At 35.3% G+C, this 24,467-nt stretch overlaps 1 protein-coding gene and 1 long non-coding RNA gene across 4 annotated transcripts in view; both read right to left on the bottom strand.

Annotated features, from left to right (window-relative positions):
• LOC145676335 (uncharacterized) overlaps nucleotides 1–2,279 on the bottom strand; it is a 203,786-nt gene extending 201,507 nt beyond the window's left edge. For all 3 annotated transcript variants that reach the window (XM_081747176.1, XM_081747175.1, XM_081747174.1), the window contains exon 1: nucleotides 2,103–2,279. In XM_081747176.1, coding sequence (XP_081603302.1) covers nucleotides 2,103–2,111 — 9 coding nt within the window. In that variant the 5' untranslated portion in view covers nucleotides 2,112–2,279. The remainder of the gene's footprint in view (nucleotides 1–2,102) is intronic.
• Nucleotides 2,280–6,854: 4,575 nt separating this feature from the next.
• Nucleotides 6,855–19,317, bottom strand: LOC145676338 (uncharacterized). The gene is made up of 3 exons (XR_014129370.1): nucleotides 19,227–19,317; nucleotides 12,531–12,669; nucleotides 6,855–7,777 (listed from the first exon to the last, which is right to left on the bottom strand). It is a non-coding gene; the product is annotated as an uncharacterized LOC145676338 (long non-coding RNA).
• Between the last annotated feature and the right edge of the window lie 5,150 nt (nucleotides 19,318–24,467).

Below are 24,467 nucleotides of genomic sequence, written 5' to 3'. Positions count from 1 at the left end.
TTAAATATATAACATACCATAATATACCACAGTGTAAACAAAGATCACTGGATAACAGACGCAAATATTAAAACTATCAGTTTTCAGTTCAGAAATTCTTCAACACTATATATACAATGATTAATAAGTAATTTCTGTACTTGTTTTTTAAAAGCCAGAAATTGAAGTTCTCTTAGAAATATAGGAAAAAAATTATAAAATTTAATTGACATGCAGAAAAAGATCTTTTGTGCCTTACTATATTCACATCTAAATAATCCTAAACGATTCCTTTTTCTAGTTTTATAAGTATGAGCACCCTAACTCATTGTAAATATAATTGGTTTCCTTGATGTAAACCAAACATTAATATATATGAAAATTGCAGGTACTGTCATAATTCCTAATTTAACGTAGCTTGACCTACAATGTGCACGATCACGGAGACCGACCATTATTCTTACACATATGTTTTGTATTTTCAATAGGGTTTTAATGCAATACAATCCAATACAATGGAGGACTGATGACCACAAATATTCGTGTTACAACTTAAATGAGAATTTACGCATAATAAACAGTTTTAAGTACCTTTAAACTTACGCACAATTATAATCTACAAATTAAATAAACTCCTTTACTAGCTCTAGATTCCACGTTAAGGATACCGTCGTGCCAATTCAAGCGATTATCAATTAAAAATCCGAAAAAAAAGGAGCGGAATATTTTTTTATAAGCTCTGCATTCGAATTTTATTTATTGTCGGTAAGCATACGTTTATATAGTAATTTCTCATATGCACTCACTTGTTTTACCGGTAGTGAAGCACCTGTGGAGATTTTACACTGGTAACCTTAATTTATAGACATAAAATGGGAAGGTTGTAGATTACTGATCCCCCATGTAGGTTAGTAGCTGGTTTGGTTTCTTTCTGTAATAAAGTTTATGCATTTAATTTACACGTTTTTGTCGAGCGAGCGTTAGCGAGTGAAGGCGGGTTAGAGCCCCGCAGGGAACGTTGTTTTCTGTCTTTATTACTGCTCAATGGTAAGGGGGACCAGTAATATAAAACCTTGCCACATAAAATACAGGTGTATTACTTTGTATTTAGTTCTATCGCTTACAATATTTTTTCTTTATAAATATGTCTTTTCATGCAAAGTATAAACTTTACCTGTAAATCTTCCAAAATGTGATGCCCCAAGTAAACAAACACCAAGTACGCATACATCTGTAATAACCTTAGGGCAGAATACGTAAATACTACTTTCCACTCTCATTTCTATAGTTCCTAGTAAATACGCATCTCAGATATCACGTACATCATATTTCAATTATGTCCACAATACTCTATAAGAATATTATTAAACATTTCGGACAATGTTTAACAAAAGGGTATTCTTTCTAAAAAAAATGTTATAATTTCGGTTGTTTTTGTTCACATTAAGTTAGTTTTGGTTACTTGAAATTAGATTATATTAGTGTCGGCATCCAGCATATTTTTCGAAAGTTATAGCATTTTAATTATTATTATTAATAATGGGTTAGTTCAGGTTAGTATTGTATTGGTTAAATTACGTTAAATCTAAGTACATGCATCATCAATTTTCCTCTTAAATTTTGCATCTTTTACGCCTTTTGGACCCCGTCTGCTAAACATTTACCGAAACTTCTTACGTAAATCTTACAAACTTATTAATACATATAGCACATGTGCAGTTTGCATTATATATTATTGTTATGGACGAATGAGATGAATCTTTAGAGACGATCATAAAATGCCAGATGACAAAGATCGTTGTAAGTACAGATAATAGGCGTGAGAACTGGTGGACTAAGGTGAAAATTAATGAATCGACATTGAAGGATCCTGAACCAACTCTGGATCTCTTAACCTCCATTTTGCACTGTATATGATTCTTATTATTGAAATCCATATTATTATCACGCGAACTGTAGAAGGATTTTGCAAGAGCTTACTACGAATTTATTAATAATAATTTCGAGTGAATGCCTTGAATTTCATTTATACAACGTTGGATATTGTCATGTGGCCCGGCGAAAAGTATTCAGAACAATGAGAAGGGTCGTTAAAGTAAAAAATATTTGAATGAAATACTAACCTGATTCATAAATATATATTTATAATTTATATACTCAGATATGAGAGAGGCCTGGGATTGTACGCTTTATAGCCTAAACAGTATTGCCAGACTGATCAATTATCTTGTTTTGCCTTCTCTTCACTTTACTTGTCTTGTCTTGTCTTGGGTGTTCTTAAGTTGACATAACCACAGCAACAGGACATGACGTCACTTAATGTCGTCACTCCCCTGGATCACTTAATGCGCAGTGTATCCATAAGCAAGGCAGCTCTGTTGACAGTATTACTGCTGAGATAATATGCCAAGGTGGATTATAATTTAAGACATACCTGGAATTTGTTCGTATACTGGTGGACAATAAAAAACACATTATGTTGTTACAGCGGTTGTGTGAGATGCGTTTTACATTCAACAAACGAACAAGATTATACACAAACAATGCACTGATTAATGCGTAAATAATTGCGGCTTGTCCCACCAAAGGCGGGAAGAACGCCGGGATTTTTTAAAATCTCATTTCGTGCTGCGCAATGATACAGTTATGTTCTATTTTGTAAGTGTACTGATATTCATGATGTATCAATTTATTTTAGCACCAAATGAACTATTGTAGGTTTAGTAAGTGTTTTGGAGTGGCAGAAACAGGATTAAGAATACGTGGACATTTTTAAAATTACAATTTACAGGTAAAACGTGTTAATTCAGAACAAAAGACAAATGTTTTTGACTATTTCGCTGCCTGAACCTACCCTAACCTATCCGAACTACTACTACTCTACTACTACTAGTATACTATTATTACTACTACTACTCAACTACTACCATTACTGCCTTACTATACTACTACTACTACTACTACTATTAGCCTATTATTATACTATCATTGCTACTACCAGGGCCGAAACCAGCTACAAAGGTTTGGGAGGACCGTCAATATGTTACGGGGGGCCAAGTCTTTAAAATTATCTTATAAATATCTAAATTGTGTTTTTTGTATTAATAATAAAATTTTGTATTGAAGTCTGGAGGGGCCACAAAAAGTTCAGAGGGACCTGCCCCCCCTCTGGTTGCGGGCCTGGCTACTACTAAACTACTACTCTACTACTACTACCTTACTACTACTATACTATCATTACTACTATTACTACTAAGTGTGCACCCATATTTTTTTTTTAATGTAATTTTTGAACAACTATCTCTTATAGCGCCCCTGAATTTTACATGTTCCTGGTGGATCACTGGCATGCGCCAGCACATGTACAGTTTAGAAAGCGTGTTGACGCTATTTTCATCGAGAAATGTGGGTTTCAAACTAATATGAATTTGTCCACGTATTATTGATCTGAACTGCGGAAACTGCTCTATCCCAATTTAAGGATGCACATTAACACTGATGTAATAAAGTAATTATGCAGCCTATACCTAAGCTACACGAGGTTTACGTTTACGCACCCACCGTTTCAACTTTTGAAGTATTTCGTTTTATTAGCTTATCGACGTCAACCATACCCTAGACGCCGCATGGACAAAGTCGTACATAGTACGAACTATTCGCAAAATCAAAGTAGGCGAATCACTTATCGACAATTTTTGCATTTATTACTGCCTTAAAATGGGGAGGTCCTTAAGTGACATGAATTCCCGCCTATATCTGTGTGCGTTGTGGATTACACGCACAACATTTAATGGATTTATCAAGAAATACTGAACCCACAGGTTCAGAACCCACATAACTGCATTACTTATGAACAAGGGCGCTCATCAAGCGGGGCAAGGTGGGGCGCTAACCCCCTAAGAGGAAATTGTACTTGGGAATACTGAAAACCCAATAGAATTTTTACATTACTTACAGCAAAATTTGAAACTATATTTGAAACGTCGCTCATACTTTCCCCTCTTGGAAACCCCAACATGGGCGCCCTTGCCTATGAACTGCACACTAAGAAAAATCCGTTCTCCGGACAGCGGTAAATTGTACAAATATACAAAATCCTCTTGCTTACTACAGAAATCAGTATGGAGCATATGCTACATACGCACTGCTCTTAAATGTTAGATCATGCCATTGCAGGATGTCTGACATCTAAGTTTTTCGTATATCACCTATGTTACATTCTGCAGCTATATTCTATTCTACTATGGACATTCTGCATCGATTTGTATGTGAGATCCTGACCGCCTATAATTTCATACGGAAAGTACGTATAGATGGAACACTTATACGGAAAGTAAGTATTATAAAACATGCGTTTTCAGTTATACGTTTGCTGTACGTTAAGGCCTAAAACTACAGGAATTACACATGTAACCTACCGTCTAGAGTACGCTACCTACATTTTTTTTCTCAGTATGTGCTTTGAAAGCTAGCCATATGTCGGATTCCCACACAGCAATGAGATATTTTCAAAACGTTTCTAAAACGTACCATCATTTTCCTTCAGAAAATGTATCCTATTTCCCTTAAGGAAATATATTCCATATGTTGTTGAAAACATTTTCCAAATAATACTGAAAATATTTTCGCAATATACTTAAAAACGTTGTAGAAATATTTTATACGCCGTTAGAAAAGTTTTCCAAAGAATGTTTTCTGTACCATTTCCACACATTACTGAAAATGTATTTGAAACGTTTTATACAATGTTAACGGAATGGTTTTTAAAATGTTTCGCATGGAATATTTTAAAATCATTTGCCAATAACACTGAAAATCATTTGTCCAAAATAAAGAAATTTTTTCTAAATATTTTTACAATGTATTGGGTACTTAGTTGAAATGTTTTCTGAAGATTTCTAATCTATTTTTAACAAAAATTAATGTTCTGTAAAATAATAATTTTAAAATATTTTCCACTCATACCAAAAAATATTTTCTATACATGACAAAAAATATTTAGTGAATATTTTCTGTACATCACAGAAAATATTTAGAGAACATTTTCTGTGCATGACAGAAAATATTTAGAGAACATTTTCTGTGCATGACAGAAAATATTTAGAGAATATTTTCTGTACATGACAAAATATTTAGAAAACATTTTCTGTACATGACAAAATATTTAGAGAATATTTTCTGTACAAGACAGAAAATATTTAGAGAATATTAGGTAGACATATAAAAAACATTGTCAAATTAGTTTCCTTGGGGTTTTGTAACAGTAGAAAATGTTTAGAAAATATTAAACTAGTTTCAGATATGAATTTGTGCTAAGAAAGAAAATATTTACGATTCATTTTTCAAATAGCAATTGATATGTTTTTGATTTGTTTTTGTATGTAGTTTCAGAACGTACTTAAAATACTTTCTAACGAATTCTTGTTTTCACATAGAATATTTTAAATTCTTTCTGAATATTTTTTCGTCATTACCACGATATAGGTTGAACAAAGAAATGTATTTCAAACTGTAGGTGTTATGGTGGTAATGAAGGAAAAATATTCAGAAAGAATTTAAAATATTTCTCTGCGAAAATCAGAATATGTTAAGAAATATTTTAAGTACGTTCTGAAACTACATACAATAACAAAATCAAAAACATATCAATTTTTGAAAAAATAAATCGTAAATATTTTCTTTGTTAGCACAAATTCGTCTGAAACAAGTTTAATATTTTCTTAACATTTGCTACTGCTACAAAACACCAAGAAAAGTAATTTGAAAATGTTTTTGATATGTCTACCTTATATTCTCTGAATATTTTCTATCATGTACAGAAAATATTTTCTAAATATTTTGTCATGTATCCGGGATCCGTTAATATTACAAGGCGACACCACAGGGGGCACTGTGCAGTATAAGTGGAGAAAAATAAATTATCTCGGACACACTACATTATATCAATGCCAATATTCATTGAAAAACGATATGGAGGAACAATAACAATCGGAACAAATCACATGCATTTTGTGAAAAGTATTCTTAATGGAACTCCTAAAAAAATGCTATAGTACAGTTTCTTACAAAAGTATTAAAAATATACGAAACTTACAAACACGTGTATATAGTGAGTTTTTCTTATAAAGAATCACTGTAAAAGGTGATCATATCACCATGAAACCATTTTATTGCACCATCGCTCTTAATACAAGGACGACGTAGACCACTCAGATGTTCACAGTCGAGGTGTCTTAATTGTGCTCTTCGTTGTACGTTTTACACAACACTAAAATAGCTATTGTAGTGCGTAGAATAAATGACAGAGAACAAGAAAGACATCCCAGGTATCAACATGTAAGTGGTTCATGTCGTTCTTATGTTAAAAGTCATGATGAAATAACTCGAGTATAAAGAAATCAGCTCTACTAAGTTAAAGTACATAATTACAAAAGGAAAGAAACTGCAAGAATGGACTAAGATTTGAACCTGTAATTTCAACTTACCGTGTCGATGCATTAACCACTAGGCTACTCACTGTTTCCGAATAGTCATTCATTCTACCACTCCTGAAGTCAGTGCTCAAGCAACCAGACCGCATTGACTATACCGCAACTTGTGAAGTACTTGGGCAACCAGTGTCTATACTACAGAACCCCACTGGTGGTAAGATTTATAAATGATAAATGGGGAAAATAACTTATTTTATATAATGTAAATATTTAATGCGATATACAATCGATTATTTCCTTGAGTTATCGTATATAATAGAGAAATTATCCTTAAAATGATCTAAATTCCACCATCCTACATTACTTATGATTACATTACAAACGGAAAGCCAAATAAAGGAATGAACCTTTAAAAGAGAATACATAAAATAAAATCCTGTAGATTTATTGAGAATAATTACAGTAGTGATTACTTAATTTTACATTAAGTATACATTTGTAGTACACAATATATTTAATGTGAATACATAAACAAAAAGTCTATATTAATTTAACTCTACTAATTGCATATCGTACATTATAATAGTTTGAAAAGTATATACACCTCATCAGTGTATCAATTTTAACAAGTTTTATATAACATTTAAAAAAAACACTTACTTTGTAAGAAAAGCTCGAACAGAGTTGCACCTTACAAACTCTTCCTCACACCCTAGTATTGTAGTTCAGAAGATGACTGTACCAATCACCTAAAACCAAGCAGCAGAATCATGCGTTTACTTACGTCTCCCCTCCCCTCAACACACAAAATAAGTTAAACTATTTCTTGAAAAGTTCTCTGTCACCTTCATCTAAGAATATATTTAACGATACGAAGTAGATATATTATACATTACTTTAAAATCTGAAGTGTGATTTAACTGCCATAAATTAAAACTCAGCATAATATGCACGCAAATTAGCTTAAATGAGTACCATACACATCACACGAAACGAGCTACGCCAATAAAAAAAATCACAGTCAATAAGAATTAATTAGATCTTCAGTCTAGATTTTTAAATTGGTGTTATGTTGACGCTATGAATTTTGGGCTTTCTACACTAACTGTCCCTATGCCAAACTCTCTATATATAAAACGTTTTTCGTCGAATCTGCAAATTGAGCAAGCCGCGCGCTAATGATGGGAGGCTGATGATAGTTCATCACACAGAAAGACACTTTGAAATGCTAGGTGAGTCACAACACTTCCTTCCTTTTTCTGGGATTCATCCTTACTTATGGTCAAATTTGGTACCGTCTATGTAGTACCTGTGTGCGGCGTACCTTGAAATCATCTCGGTTGATAGCCTCCAAACACAGTGGGCTCCTAAAATAAAGCAATTGTTGTAAAATTACTATTTGTAGCATGTGTGGCAAAATTTAAAAACGAAAGATATCTCACACGCAGTGGCTCCGCTGAGATCCGAACGAGACAATTATGTTTGCATTTGATATGTTATAACTAGATGAATCCCAAAGTTATACGTGCCACCGGGCGGAATATCGTGAGTTACAACATATTTTGTAATGTAAGAACAACAAAAAAATTACCTGGCAGAATAGTTTGAACCGAGTCATTTGTTCGGAAACGGCTGGGTAAGTGGAAAACTCGGACAATACGTATTCCATCATTTCCAAGTACACACTTTTTTCGGATAAAAAAGTTTGCCCCAGGGTTCTTGCAGGGTCTCAGACGGGGTCCAACTCAAAATTTTCAAATGGCAAGGGGTGTTAAGTAGCACATCGTTTGAAAGCTGTTGTAAAATGAAAGAAAATGCAGCAAGTCTCGACTCTCTACGACAACCCTGTGCAAAATGGCGGAGGGTCAAAGTGTAAACAAAAACTTAATTGAAAAGTCCATGGTCACCCCTATAAATCTTAAACGGTAAGACAAATGTGAAAACAGGAAAGGAAGTGTGGCACTATTTTCAAAGTACAACAATTTAAGTGAAAACGTCTTGTCCCAGGGTCCCAGGTGGGGTCCAACTAAAAAGTTTCAAACGGTAAGAGAGGCAGAATATCGTTTGAAAGCTCTTGTTAAGTGAAAGAAGATGGAGGACATCTCGACTTTCTACGACAACCCTGTCCAAAATTGCGGCGGGTCAAAATGTAAATAAAAGCTTAATTGAAAATCTATGCCCACGTTGAATCCAAGATGGTTGCTTAAAACCTATATCGAAAGGATAAGCATACCAAACTGCTGAAGCTAGGGAAGCTAAATTTGGCATTAATGTTGATTAGTACGGTAGGTGACGAAAATATGCGAAATGTTTAAAAACGCGACATCTTGAGTTCAAAATGCCGCACTATGTATCGAACGCATGTCCGTCCAGCTCAAACCACTAGTGTTGGAGAAACGAAATGTGGTATTTGCGTTTATGGTTAACAGTAGGTATCCACATAATATTAAAGACTATAATCTGTAATACAATATGGCTGTCAGCGTAAAAAATGAGTTCGTATATAAATATGTTATTTCTTGGAATACTGTGACCAAGCAAAAAAGTTTGACGCAGCTCGATGTACTAAAATGACTTACACATGATTTAGTACTACTCGCCAATCTTGTAAATGAATATTTTTTTTTTTGTTTTGTTTATTTGGGATTGCTTGAAGTATTGCGATCAAACCAACGTATACCATGCAAATGTAACCATCACGAATACGTTGCAATAGAGCCCCAACCTACTGGTCCAGCAAGTCCTTTATGCATGAACTATGTATGACAAAATTAGAAAAAATACTCGAAGATATTCAACTTTTGTTTAGCAGTACGAGTAGGAAGTCAGAGTTGTGTGTTCATTGCATATTCGTTATATTCAAGTAAATGATGTAGAGAGAACCGTGACGAACGTGCATTAAGAACAAAACGTATGTGTTGTTACCGAATGAAATAATAGTTGCAGTGAATCAAAATTCAATTCTTCTTTACTCTTCCTATTGTTTCTAAATACATAATAGAGAAAAATAGAGATTCAGATTCGTACTGTTATGAATGGCATAGATTTTAAGCGGCCATCTTGGATTCAAGGTGGCCATAGTTTTTTAAATAAGCTTTTGTTTACATTTTGACCCACCATAATTTTGGACAGTGTTGTTGTAAAAAGTCGAGACTTGCTCCATCTACTTTTATTTAACAAGATCTTGCAAACGATGAGATACTTTACCTCTTGCCATTTGAAACTTTTTAGTTGGACCCCACCTGGGACCCTGGAACAAGAGGTTTTAACTTAAATTGTTGTACTTTGAAAATAATGCCACACTCCCTTTCCTATTTTCACATTTGTCTCACGTTTAAGATTTATAGGGGTGACCATGGACTTTTCAATTAAGTTTTTGTTTACACTTTGACCCTCCGCCATTTTGCACAGGGTCGTCGTAGAGAGTCAAGACTTGCTGCATTTTCTTTCACTTTACAACAGCTTTCAAACGATGTGCTACTTAACACTCCTTGCCGTTTGAAAATTTTGAGTTGGACCCCGTCTGGAACCCTGGGGCAAACTTTTATCCGAAAAAAGTGTGTACTCGGAAATGATGGGATACGTATTGTCCAAATTTCCACTTACAAAACCGTTTCCGAACAAATAACTCGGTTCAAACTATTCTGCCAGGTAATTTTTTGTAGTTTTTACATTACAAAATATGTTGTAACTCACGATATTCCGCCCGGTGGCACGTATAACTTTAGGATTCATCTAGTTATAACATATCAAATGCAAACATAATTGTCTCGTTCGGATCTCAGCGGAGCCACTGCGTGACCCATCCTTCTCAGAATCAAGGTTAAGTCAAACGAAGCGTTTTATGCGTTTTTTTAAATATATATATATATCTTACCTCAGGCTATCCAAAACACTAAAACATTGTTTCCTATACTTTTGGAAGTTATATACTAAATATCTTAATAACTGTCACTCAAATTTGGTACGCTGAATAAAGTTATAGTGTAGATATAGAATTGAAACTATGATCCAAACTTAAAATAATGATATTACAGAACACAATAAACTTAACTTAGGATGAAAATGGAAACTGTAGATGCATGAGTATTACTGAACGAAGGAAGAAAAAAACTCAGCTAGGTTACGAGTTTGACAGAGTTCATACACAGAAATCATTCGGTGGTTTATATTTCCAGCTTCGACTTAAGAGATAAAGAAGATAAACTCACTTTAAAAAGTTAAAAAGAAAAAAAAAACTTTTAAAAGATTTAATTTATTCTGAATTTTTGTTCAGTATTTGTAAATAAATAATGTAGAAAACCGACACAGAGCTTGCCCGCTGGACTCTGGCGCCCTAACCCCAACTCCGCTATTTGCATGCCTGCCATAAAATAATAGAGATATAAACTTTTTTAAAAAAAGTGCAGATTAAGGGTAGCTTAATATTTACATTTTTTTAACGATACTTACAGTATGGCGCTAAATTTGTCGTACAAAAGCAGAGGACTGTTTCCTGAGAGTAAAACAAACAAAAAAGTTCCAATAAACTTAGGGCGAAAAACCCATCGTTCACGTGTTATAGGCTGCCGAAAACATGAAAAAAATCAATTCTAAAGGTCCACAGCTCCAAAACTATGGTTCCTACCAAAGTCGGGTCAAGACTTCACTTAGGAACTAGTATGTGCTCTATCTAAAAATACATGTTTTAGAATCCTAAGGAATCACCCCTCTGCTTTTGTACACCGAATTTAGCACCATACTGTATAAATTAATAAGGTAGAACTATATGTGGTCCTTCTCACTATGCTCACTTATATATATCTTAAAGGTTAGTGATAAATAACACCAGCCCTCTGCTCCTATACCACCCTGTGATACCGGAGCAGGACGTTTGGACGCAAAGCCGTATATCTAAATAGGTTAATCTACTTAAACGGGTTATAATGCATTTCAAAAATAGAAACCGGATGATTACGTACTAAAAGCCTTAAAAATAGGCACTAATATCACTAAAACTCAAAATCGTTGCAGAACCTAAAATTAAGAAGTTCGGAAAGGTTAAATTTGATGCAAATTTTCTTTAAAATGCCATCTTCAAAACTCTAAATTTTCGTTACGTTATAGTCCTATGGCAAACAGTCACTAAAAGTCTCAGTTGCAACAAATGCTTAATTTAGTTCTATTTTTGTATAATGCAGAAAAAATGGGTCTAATTATTGTGTTTTCAGAATGATATATCCTAATTTCAGGAAAATCGGAGACAATGACCTGCAGAACTTTTTTTTCAGCATGAATCTATATTGGGCTAAAATAAAATTTGCTGTAGGCATCCTACAACACCTCAAAGTAAACTTCTGTGAAGTTATTTTTACAATATCTCTAACGAAAAGGATATTCATAACTTCAAAGCAATTCATAACACTGCATTACTGCTTATTACTACGTATTTGCAACACAGATAATTGGAAAGGAAACAACAGTGAAACAAAAAGTAAACAGTGAAATCTAATATACCTATTGAATAATTTACTTTGTCTTATGTTACAATTACCATGATGGAATTATGGGCCAAATCCAGCATTATTCTGCAATGTCAACAGTTTCAAAATTCTGCACAGTGAATTCTTTCATCAGCTTGAATATATTTTCTTCTTTCAGTTCAGTTGATTTTGAGTTTAACGTCCCGTAAACAGCGAGACTATACAAAACGTGAACCTACTGATTAACATGGAATCCGAACCACGACGTGAGCTCTCGTCGGGAATTTTCTCCTTTTCTTGGGCGGATCGTCTTCTCGAAGCATTGCCTCGCGTCCTGCTTCTCTTTTTTCCTTCGAAATGCATCAATAAAGCGCCAAATCAGTCAATGTCGTTCCTTTACGTTCGATATATTATAAAGAACAAAAGTTTGTTTATTTTGGGGTGTCATTGGCTGCCTACAGTAAATTTTATTTGACCCATTCTTCCTATTTAAATGTATAGTTAGTGCCTATTTCTATGAAAGTTTATTAATATTATAGTCTCAACTTTCTATTAATACAATAGTCTCAACTATATGATTTAATGGGCATATCGAATAATAATAATAATAATAATAATAATAATAATAATAATAATAATAATAATAATAAATACTCACTTCCTGAACTACCCAATACATAGCATAAAGAACACCATTTTCATTCCAAAACCAGCTCGTATTCATTTTTTCTGATCTCTTGGAACAGGCCAATACTTAATAAACATTTCTTATGTTTTGTACCACGTGTTTTAATAATCTATTATAGAAAAAGAAAATGAAAAAAATTAAAATATGTACAGTATTTTACAAATTTTAAGTCACATCCTTATAGTAACTAAAAATTAATGAGAAACTTAAGTTGTTTATAACTTAAATTAGATGTCCTTATTAGATATCTGGTGCCTTCCATTTCAATTCAGGCAAATAAATAAATAAATAAATAAATAAAGAATAAAATTGTACCATCACCATCTCAGATATTGTTCAAACTTTTATTTATAGGAACTAGACATGTTTTAATTTTGGGACCTTTTTTTCTTTGTCGGAAAAAAAATCCCGCCAAATAATGACCCATTAAGGACGGGGAGTACAATTCATGAACATACATAAGTAAGTTTAAAATTTGACATGGAAAATGGTCAAATTCGGAGCCTCACAATTCAGCTATGGAGACATGTAGAGTTATAATTCTTGTTGTGGTATGTACATAGGGATATGAATAAACTATATTTTATTACAGTTTGGTTTGCGCATGCGTATCTTTTTGTACATAAATTAACAAATGAACGTAAGGTTATGTGAAAAGTCGAGGTTTGTGCTTTTTTTGAGCACTTCCGGTTCGAATTTTAAATTCCGTTTTCACGGTTGGTAAGACCTAGTTACTCGCTTCCCCCCCCCAAAAAAAAAGTGTCGCTTGTGTGTGCAACCGTTTTATCGCAAAAAATTTGAGAAATCGTCAAATTTTCAAAAATCGCCATTTTCTCAAAAACATCATAATTTAAAATTCTTAAATTTTGTCAGATGGTTCAACTGTACATGGATAATAAACACACCAAACAGCATTCTCGACCAATGCTTCATGAACGAACTACAGCCTTTTGAAGTTAGCGAACTTTCGTTAACTTTGAAGTCACAGTTGGCAACAGTGAAAACAATGAAAGTGCAACAAAGAAAGTGTAAAAAAAATGCTACCGCAAAGCATCGTGTAAAATTTCAAGATACAAATTCTATTTTACTGCATGTGGACTTCGCTTAAACTGGACTGTTATTCTGCAAAGGGAAGTTCAGAGTGATCACTGGAGAAACGAGCAAATCTCCTTCTTTACGGGAGTGATATATTATTATGGAACAACTGAGTGTTTTGCTGTAATAAGCGACGACAAAACACAGCGGCGATTCGGCTCGTACTCATAGCCATGAATAAGATTCTAAAAATACTCGAAGAAAAGCGAAAATATGTTATAGAAAAAGGTTCGAATACGTGAAAATAAGTGTCTACAATTTACCAAACCGTTTCAGTGATTTCTGATGGTGCTGCATTCCACTTTAAAAATTGCTTTCACATGTCCAAAACGCAGACAGGTCCGATAAAGCAGTGGCTTTTCAGTGAAACCGGCCGCGGTAAGGGTCTCTGCGACGTATTGAGGAGAGGGGGGGATAAGAATATGGCAACATGGCAAAACGAATAACGGATTCACAGTATTAAACCTGCAGAACAAAAATGAAAATGAAATGAAATCTTTGTTTTACGTCCTACGATTATGCCGGTTAGGCTAAAGGAGACGGTGATGATGACTAATGAATGAAATGGTGGAATGAAGAAAGTGGGAGGGAACGGGAGAACCCCTAGAAAACCCACGCACACGGTGTTTGTACACCAGAAAGTTCACTTGGCGGTGGCTGGAATCGAACCCAGGACCCCAAGCACCAGAGGTGAACGCTCTACCACTGAGCCACCGCGGCCCCTACACCTGCAGAAGAATTCGTGAGTATAGTGCAAGTACCAACTCCGGGTATTACTCTCGTCTTGTCGCCAAGAACCGAATTCGGCAATTAAACAAATAAACAAACAAACAAACAAAAAAAAGTGGGAAAGTGTGCGGTATTTACCGAAGTCATCTTTGGCTTTTATTGCAGTAACGGGTCATCATGGACTAACTTCACGCTTTTCCCAAAATCGAGCTTCTGCAATTCAAAGTGTAGATTTAAGAAATCTGCAAAAATGAACTTTTGTTACATACATATATGACAACCAGTGATGGATAGCAGAAATATTATCAATAAATCATAAATTACATGAAATTGAAGTGTTATTTGTGTTTCCACGAGGCGCGGTGGCTCAGTGGTAGAGCGTTCACCTCCGGTGCTTGGGGTCCTTGATTCGATCCCAGCTCGCGCCGTGTGGACTTTGTGGTGGACAAACACCGTGCTCGTGGGTTTTCTAGGGGTTCTCCCGTTTCTTCCCACTTTCTTCATTCCACCATTTCACTCATTTCTCATAATCACCGTCTCCTTTAGACTAATCGGCATAAATGTGGGACGTAAAACTCCAATATTTCATTTCATTATTTTCTTTGTTTCCAAATGGTTCTTCAACAGCGTACAGATTTCCAGAAAAGAATAATAGAAGTGAATATAAGTGTTTTGTGACTATTGACAAAGTGCTATGAGTTGTGAGTGCACCAACACCTATTGGAGCATCTGAAATGGTTGCATGCTATTAGCGAAGAAGACACTAAGCAAGCAAATAATTACTGCAGTGTGGAAAAAATCAGTGAAACTTTGTTTCCGAAAACCATTTTAAGTAAGTTTAAAATTTGTTTCGTAATCGTAATTTTCATCTCAGGTAACACCTGTTTAAGAAAACGGAGTAGGGGGAGGCTCATCATATTATTTCAGAGAGCCTTTTTGATCAAAATAATAAAAAGGAGCCAGGAAAAACTTTTATCCTTTATTTAATGAATGTGAACCACAAACATCATCAAATTGTTGCACTTTCATTGTTTTCAGTGTTGCCAACGGTGATATTAAAGTTAATGAAACTTCGCTAACTTTAAGAGGCTGTAGTTCATTCGTGAAGCATTGGTCGAGAATGCTATTTGGTGTGTTTATTATTCATGTAAAGTTGAACAATTTGACAACATTTCAGGATTTTAAATTATGGTGATTTCGAAAAAGGTGATTTTTGAAAACTTGACGGTTTCTCGAATTTTTTGCGACAAAACGGTTGCACACAGAAGCAATACAATTTTTTTTCGAGAAGCGGGTAACTAGGTCTTATCTACCGTAAAATAGAATTTTAAAATTCGAACCGCAAGTGCTCGAAAAAAATCGCAAACTTCGACTTTTCAGATAAACTGACGTTCATTTGTTAACTTATGTATCAACGGATATGCATGCGCAAACCAAAATATAATAAAATATATTTTATTTACATCCCTATGTACACTCATGTCTAAAATGATTGTCGCATATCTATAACTGTCTCCTTGTGAGAATATAATTTGATAATGATTTTGCAGGGTACTATTGATACTGATACTACATGTATAATCGGGAAATGTATAGTCGTAGTAAATTTCAGAGGAAACGTATTACAATCACGAAAATTAGAATGAGTAAAACAAAATGTTGCTAAATGGACAAGAAAGTTTCATTGTTCTTATTTACTGCTCCTTTGACATGAAATTTGCCACATACATGTCTTTCCCGATTATACACATACTAACATTATAAGAAATACCGGAAGAATTCGTTATCAAATTATATTCCTAAAACAACATATTTATAGACATGCGACAATAATTTTGGTCACGAGTGTACATACCAGGGTTGGCAAAAACCATGGTTTTTATCAAAAAAACCAAAAAAACCGGTTCTTTTTGGTTTAAACCAGGTTTTTTTGGTTTAAACCAGGTTTATTTGGTTTAAATAATTTGCTCTATATATTCATATCATATATGGACAGAAATAAGTTTGTTTCGCCTTGATGTTATTATGCAATAGCCGGGTTATGCTGGAAGGGGTCACATAAGCTTAAAGCGGAATAAAAACTGCTTCTCGAGTTACATCCGAGAGAAATTGTCCTCCATTTAACTCGGAACCAGGACTAATTGGCCACAAATGCGATACGTCTGCCGACTCACTCACGAAGGAATCCTGATAAAAAAATACGTTGTACTGATCTTTACATGCTTCTTAATATAGCTCTCAAGAGGCATTTCAGGCCAAAAAGATAAACAGTTGCACAAGTGAAACCATTATACTGAATTACATATGGACAATTTCAAAGTACTACGGAGTACAGAAGAACTAATTTAATTCAAGTTAGTTAACAGCGACTTTTATTGGTGCAAATTAAAGAAATACAACGACTTAATTTGCATATCACAAAGATACGAATTATTTGAGTCCACTTTGGCTCAGACTCATTTATATCGAAGATACTTCTCATTTCACTAAATGCCTCTCGTGGGGTCTGTATGACCTTCCCCCCACACACACACAAAGTACGGCATTTCGATGTATTTTATCAATAGTAAACATTGAAACAAAACAATATTTAGAACGTTTCTTTGATTGCAATTACATAACAATAATAACTACAAAAAAATCACAAAACAAACATTTATAAACTTACATTAAAAAAGTTGCTTTTGTAGTATAATCTTTTTGGGTAATGAATGGGGAATTTAGGTCTGAATATAATACGAATAATATGCGGGAGTGAAACGTGATAACCCACAAATGTGTGTTCATCAAGATTTTACAAACACTTACACTTTTACGAACATTTTCGTTTTTTGGTTTAAACCATGGTTTAAACCACCTTGGTTTAAACCAGCCAACCCTGGTACATACCACAACAAGAATTATAACTATCTGTTTCCATAGCTGAATGGTGAGGCTACGAAGTTTACGATTTTCCATGTCCTCTAAAATTCGTAAATTGTACTTCCCGTTTTGATGGCCCATTACTTGGCGGGAAAATCTTTTCCGACAACACAAAAAATACGGGTCATTGAAAAAACATGTCGAGTTGCTATAAAAAAAAAGTTTCAAAAATATCTGAGATGGTGATGGTACTTTTTTTTTTTTTTTGGGTTGATTTGAAATGGAAGGCATCAAACACTTATGTTATTTATATGTTGATTCACTTTGCAATAGCAATCTACATGTAACGTTATATCGGAACCTTACATCTAATATAATATTTATCATAGGTAGAAATACCTAATACATAATGCATAGTACTCCGTAACGAAGGTATTATGAACTCAAGGCATTCTGTAAAGTGATTATGCAGAACCACAGGAGTGAAGTAAAGCTATATTAGATGTAAGGCATAGTTGTATGGGATATAAAATTTTTGCACTACCCTCGGTTACGTGCATATCCACCGTCGCTGACATGCCCGCTCCATACGGAATGACAGTGTGAATATAAGTAATTACTGTCAGTGCACCCTGCACAGCATATTGAAATGAATCTTGAGTAACAGTGAAAGCATTGTATGTGTTAGTGGGGTTAAGTTCCAAAGTTGGTCGTCCGTATCTAGTAAAATTTTGAAAATTTACCGGCAAGAAATAAATTTGCTTGTTCGTGTGCTTCATAATGTATAAGGAAAGCGAAAGTTGTGTTTATTTTCTTACATAAACGGTTTTAAACATGGAACTATTTGGCAAGCGGAGGGAACTACTTGGCGCAAGGTTACTTCATTGTAGGATTATGGGAATGTAATGAGCATTTGTTTTTGAAAACATTGCTGGTGCTAATCAGGAAAAGCCATTAAAAGTAAGTATAAGTCATGGCTTAATAAACCTAAAAATAAATTGTAGAGAATGTGGTAAGCAAATAACTATAAAGAAACGTGGAGAAAGTTATATTGTTTACTGTAACGTTAAGTGACATAACGAACAAAGCAGCAATTTTCTAGAACACAGGCCCCTCTTCCCATTTAGCTGTAATTAAAACAGAAAACAACGTGCCCTGCGGGGCACTAACCCGTCTCCACTCGCTAACGGTCACTCGGCATTATTATGTGAATTAAATGTAAAACTTTGGTAAAGAAAGGAACCAATTATTACACTTTTAGCCAAAACCTAGGTGGACGACCAACTTCGGAATAACTGCCTGTTAGTGTGTTATTCCAGTATCATCGTTTATGCGCATAACCCCCGTCGCTGACGCGCCTGCTCCCAACGGACGCACCCTTGTCACTCGGGATTTCGTGCTGCACTCCTGCCCTGTCTCAGTTAGATAGCACTTGTGCTTTTCAGTGGCAACCTAGCACAAACTGGTTTGTGTTTTATGCACTAGTTAATTTACAACGCCCGCTCCAGCAGGTATACTCACTCACAAAGGAGAAATTACACATTAATAATTTTATGAAAATGGATCAAAACTTACCTAACCTTAAGCTAACCCCTACCCTACCCTACTTATTTATATCTTACTCTACTTTACCTTACCCTACTCTACTATATTTTTTCAAAGGGCCCTACTTATCGATGCGCAGTTGGAGCGTGTCTTGTAGTGCTTTCGTGGTAACCGCTACTATTTTCACTTTAAAATAAATTAACTAAATAAAATTAGAGATTACAGAATCAATCTACTTTCTAAGAAACTTTTCTCCATGAGTAAAAGAAACCGTTTTTGCTATTTCAAACATATTTGTCAATAATTACGTATATTCCTAAAATCATCACTTGAGGAAAAAAAAAAAAAGGAAATATAAATTGAATAAAAAGTTGAGGTTCATGTATTAATTAAATCTTCATATTTTAAACACAAAACAAAGAAAAATATACATACCTTCCAAGCCAAGTTCCTTGCGTCGTCTGCTTTCACGCAAAACAAAATTTATTTCTCTCGTAGCGCTCAATTCCTCTACCAGCGTTGCCAGACTCACAGCTCGGAATTATTCCAAAACCTGATCGAAATTATGCTAGATTCGGTCAAATTATGCTAGATCCTCATAATTACTAATTGAGGAGTTAAAAAAAAAAACGAAGCTGAGATACGATACCGTAACTTAAAATATGCAGAGCGCAAGAATGCGTGGATAGAACTCAATACTTCACGCACCAAAGCTTTAACTCAACTAAACTAGTGCAGTCGTTGCCAGACTCAATGGCGTATATATCGTATAAATGAATGCAAATTGTTTGTTTACATATTTTGAAAGAAAAATACCTCGCAGCATAAGCGGAGTTGGGAATTGTCTGAATGGGGGGGGGGATTTTTGGTCGGTCTCGGACCTTTAATTTCAGGAATAAAGATGGTAATGAAGCCAGAAATAAAGATAGTGAAGTTGTCAAAAAATTGAGAGGAGAATAGCCCCCATAGCTCCGCCCATGCCTCGCAGTTAAAGGATTAGAAAACCCTGGGTGGAGCCAAAAAAAAAAAAAAAACGCCGTTTCCAACTTACTTCGGAAAATAAGACTGCCTGTATGGTTTACCGACTATATGAATCAATGGAAGAGGATGCATTTCTGCCGTTCTTTTTCTTCCCATGACCAACTTCTTTCTCATCTCCAGGTTTTACGGCTTTTTGATAAACTTGCTGAAATTATGCTAGATTTGGGCAGGATGCTAAAAGCAAGATGCTAGATGCTAAAGACATACAAATTATGCTAGATCTAGCATCACTATGCTAGATCTGGCAACGCTACCTCTACAGACAACTCTCCTTCGCACGTATTCGGACGAACAATCCCAAGGTTGGGATCATTCGCATCTTTTCATCGGTTTTCGTAATTTGCTGGTCGGAACTATTCGAGGCCTCTCTAATTTATTTACACGTGCTGGGAAATTCGAATTCGCAATCGCATTCGGAAGTAATAGAGGCGCGGCTTAAAAGACGTCCACATGTCGTATCTCCGTTATATTTGTTACCATTATTTAACGTAACAAATGACGCCATATTTCTTCGCTTGACGTCTTTTGGAATTTAAGGACCAACATTTGACGTTGTTATGACATAAGTGTGCTACTTGGGCCGGGTTCGATTCCCAGCGGGAGCTCATTTAGTTCGGATTCCACGTTAATCAGTAGGTCCACGCCTTGCTGCTAAAAGGGACGATAAACTCAATATCAACTCAACAATATATATATATATATATATATATATATATATATATATATATATATATATATATATGTGTGTGTGTGTGTGTGTGTGTGTGTGTGTGTTTGTGAATTTGTTCGCGTTTGTATGGTTAGCATATACGCCTTGAGCACGGGAGACCATGGTTCGATTTCCGCTGGGAGCTCATGTAGTTGTTATACCACTTTAAACTGTAGACCCATGTCTCAAATGCGCACACATATAAAGGCTTTTCAGGCTATGCCTTTGGTACACTTATGTTCTTACTTGGGAGCCGTCGAAAATTTCGGAATACAGAGTCCTGTAGACCGAAAAGTAAGAAGCATGGGTACAGTATAAAACTGCCATGGAAAAAGCTTTTTAGGCTATGTTAATCCTTATATATAATGTACCTAGCTTGGCCAAGTTAGAATGGAGGAAATGCAATCACCTTCAATACTCTCTGATAATAGAAAATATTCTCCAGGTATTATTATCCTCCTCTCCTGCAGAATGAAAGCCCTGACGAAAACGCAATATCATTTACGTATCACCACAACCATATTTTGTGTAATATAACAAACAGTGGCAGTTAGAATCCAATGTTCTTTTTTTTTTTTCAGAAATCCTTCCGAGGGTTAGATTTCATCTCCCCCTCCCCCCAAGGACTAAAATAAATGAACATTGGGATTACTTGTTATTTTTGTACAAGGGACGCAATTAAAGTCCCAGTTCAGCACATTCACACTTAGACTTTGATCCTGGAAGAAAACCTGTTAGTATTGTCTCTTGGTTTCTCATGTGGTCTCACATACATAAAGTACAAGAGTGTAGAACTTCATATGACATCGTTAACAGAATTTTTCCTGAAATCATCAATTGTTATACGGATAAAATTAAAGGATGGAACATGTTTAGAGGACTTGCACGTGACATCCAACTATAGTTCTCAACAAATGTGTTACAGATGAAAATGTCTGTATTGACTCTATTTTCTGGTACTTACGTTTTATTTATTTATGTTCCTCAAATTCATTGGGAAGCAAGTAAAGACTGTGCCTGTGTGCGTGATAAAACGTAAATGTACCGTATAATTAAGGGATTTTTTTCTTTCTTAAAATAAAAACTACAATTTTAGTCCATCTCATATCTGCTAAGGAGGTAGCGGCCCAAAAATAGATACTGTTTATTAAAGGTCGTTAACAGCAGGGGTTTCATTCAGTCAGAGGGAAAAAGAAAGAATAATTGGAAGTTTCTATATTCGTTCGAACTGCGATATACTTCTTCCTATTATTTTAAGAACCATTTCCTTGCCATTTGTCTGCATCAGAAAGGAAACGCCAAAAATCACTAGAATGTGCAGATTTACCCGAAGTACGTACTAGATCACTAGTTCAATAGCAAATCACTAAATCTAGTACGAAATTACTAAATGTGGCATCCCTGCTTTTGACCACATGTTCATAAACAGTTTTTCATGTTTCGATGAGTAGATTCACCTCCCAAATGCTGTGAACAGTGCACCCTGTATATATATATATATATATATATATATATATATATATATATATATATATATTAGAGATCTGCAAGAGCCGAATTTTTCGGCCCGAGCCTAATCCGGCTCGAATGTAGCTAGGCCCGACCCAGCCCCATGCAGGCTCGAAAAATTTTGGAAATTTTTGTCCCAAACCCGGCCCGGCCCAAATTAATAGTGGAGCCAACTCGCCCAAGCCCGGCCGGTCACTAGGGTGAACAATTAATTCTCTATATAGAAAAAGTTGAGCCGCTAAGCAATACAAACTGTAAACGTTGCATTGTTTGTAATACCTTTCACTCGACCAACATTTGACGTTGTTATGACATAAGTGTGCTACTTGGGCCGGGTTCGATTCCCAGCGGGAGCTCATTTAGTTCGGATTCCACGTTAATCAGTAGGTCCACGCCTTGCTGCTAAAAGGGACGATAAACTCAATATCAACTCAACAATATATATATATATATATATATATATATATATATATATATATATATATATATATATATATATGTGTGTGTGTGTGTGTGTGTGTGTTTGTGAATTTGTTCGCGTTTGTATGGTTAGCATATACGCCTTGAGCACGGGAGACCATGGTTCGATTTCCGCTGGGAGCTCATGTAGTTGTTATACCACTTTAAACTGTAGACCCATGTCTCAAATGCGCACACATATAAAGGCTTTTCAGGCTATGCCTTTGGTACACTTATGTTCTTACTTGGGAGCCGTCGAAAATTTCGGAATACAGAGTCCTGTAGACCGAAAAGTAAGAAGCATGGGTACAGTATAAAACTGCCATGGAAAAAGCTTTTTAGGCTATGTTAATCCTTATATATAATGTACCTAGCTTGGCCAAGTTAGAATGGAGGAAATGCAATCACCTTCAATACTCTCTGATAATAGAAAATATTCTCCAGGTATTATTATCCTCCTCTCCTGCAGAATGAAAGCCCTGACGAAAACGCAATATCATTTACGTATCACCACAACCATATTTTGTGTAATATAACAAACAGTGGCAGTTAGAATCCAATGTTCTTTTTTTTTTTCAGAAATCCTTCCGAGGGTTAGATTTCATCTCCCCCTCCCCCCAAGGACTAAAATAAATGAACATTGGGATTACTTGTTATTTTTGTACAAGGGACGCAATTAAAGTCCCAGTTCAGCACATTCACACTTAGACTTTGATCCTGGAAGAAAACCTGTTAGTATTGTCTCTTGGTTTCTCATGTGGTCTCACATACATAAAGTACAAGAGTGTAGAACTTCATATGACATCGTTAACAGAATTTTTCCTGAAATCATCAATTGTTATACGGATAAAATTAAAGGATGGAACATGTTTAGAGGACTTGCACGTGACATCCAACTATAGTTCTCAACAAATGTGTTACAGATGAAAATGTCTGTATTGACTCTATTTTCTGGTACTTACGTTTTATTTATTTATGTTCCTCAAATTCATTGGGAAGCAAGTAAAGACTGTGCCTGTGTGCGTGATAAAACGTAAATGTACCGTATAATTAAGGGATTTTTTTCTTTCTTAAAATAAAAACTACAATTTTAGTCCATCTCATATCTGCTAAGGAGGTAGCGGCCCAAAAATAGATACTGTTTATTAAAGGTCGTTAACAGCAGGGGTTTCATTCAGTCAGAGGGAAAAAGAAAGAATAATTGGAAGTTTCTATATTCGTTCGAACTGCGATATACTTCTTCCTATTATTTTAAGAACCATTTCCTTGCCATTTGTCTGCATCAGAAAGGAAACGCCAAAAATCACTAGAATGTGCAGATTTACCCGAAGTACGTACTAGATCACTAGTTCAATAGCAAATCACTAAATCTAGTACGAAATTACTAAATGTGGCATCCCTGCTTTTGACCACATGTTCATAAACAGTTTTTCATGTTTCGATGAGTAGATTCACCTCCCAAATGCTGTGAACAGTGCACCCTGTATATATATATATATATATATATATATATATATATATATATATATTAGAGATCTGCAAGAGCCGAATTTTTCGGCCCGAGCCTAATCCGGCTCGAATGTAGCTAGGCCCGACCCAGCCCCATGCAGGCTCGAAAAATTTTGGAAATTTTTGTCCCAAACCCGGCCCGGCCCAAATTAATAGTGGAGCCAACTCGCCCAAGCCCGGCCGGTCACTAGGGTGAACAATTAATTCTCTATATAGAAAAAGTTGAGCCGCTAAGCAATACAAACTGTAAACGTTGCATTGTTTGTAATACCTTTCACTCGTCGTTAGTTTTATTGCAATTATCATTTAACTAGAGTCAATAATTATTAAAGAACTACAAATAATCGCCCGAACCCAGCCCTACTTGAAGCGCCGGCCCGCCCTAGCCCAGCCTGGGCTAAGGAAACAGCAGAGCTGGACCGCCTGAGCCCGAACCGTGCAGTGCACTA

This window comes from Thermobia domestica (genome assembly GCF_964235325.1).
Source record: "Thermobia domestica chromosome 7 unlocalized genomic scaffold, izTheDome1.hap1.1 SUPER_7_unloc_1, whole genome shotgun sequence".
Classification (NCBI taxonomy): Eukaryota; Metazoa; Arthropoda; class Insecta; order Zygentoma; family Lepismatidae; genus Thermobia; species Thermobia domestica.
Note: the sequence above shows the minus strand (reverse complement) of the source record. Positions and strands in the feature narration are given on the sequence as shown.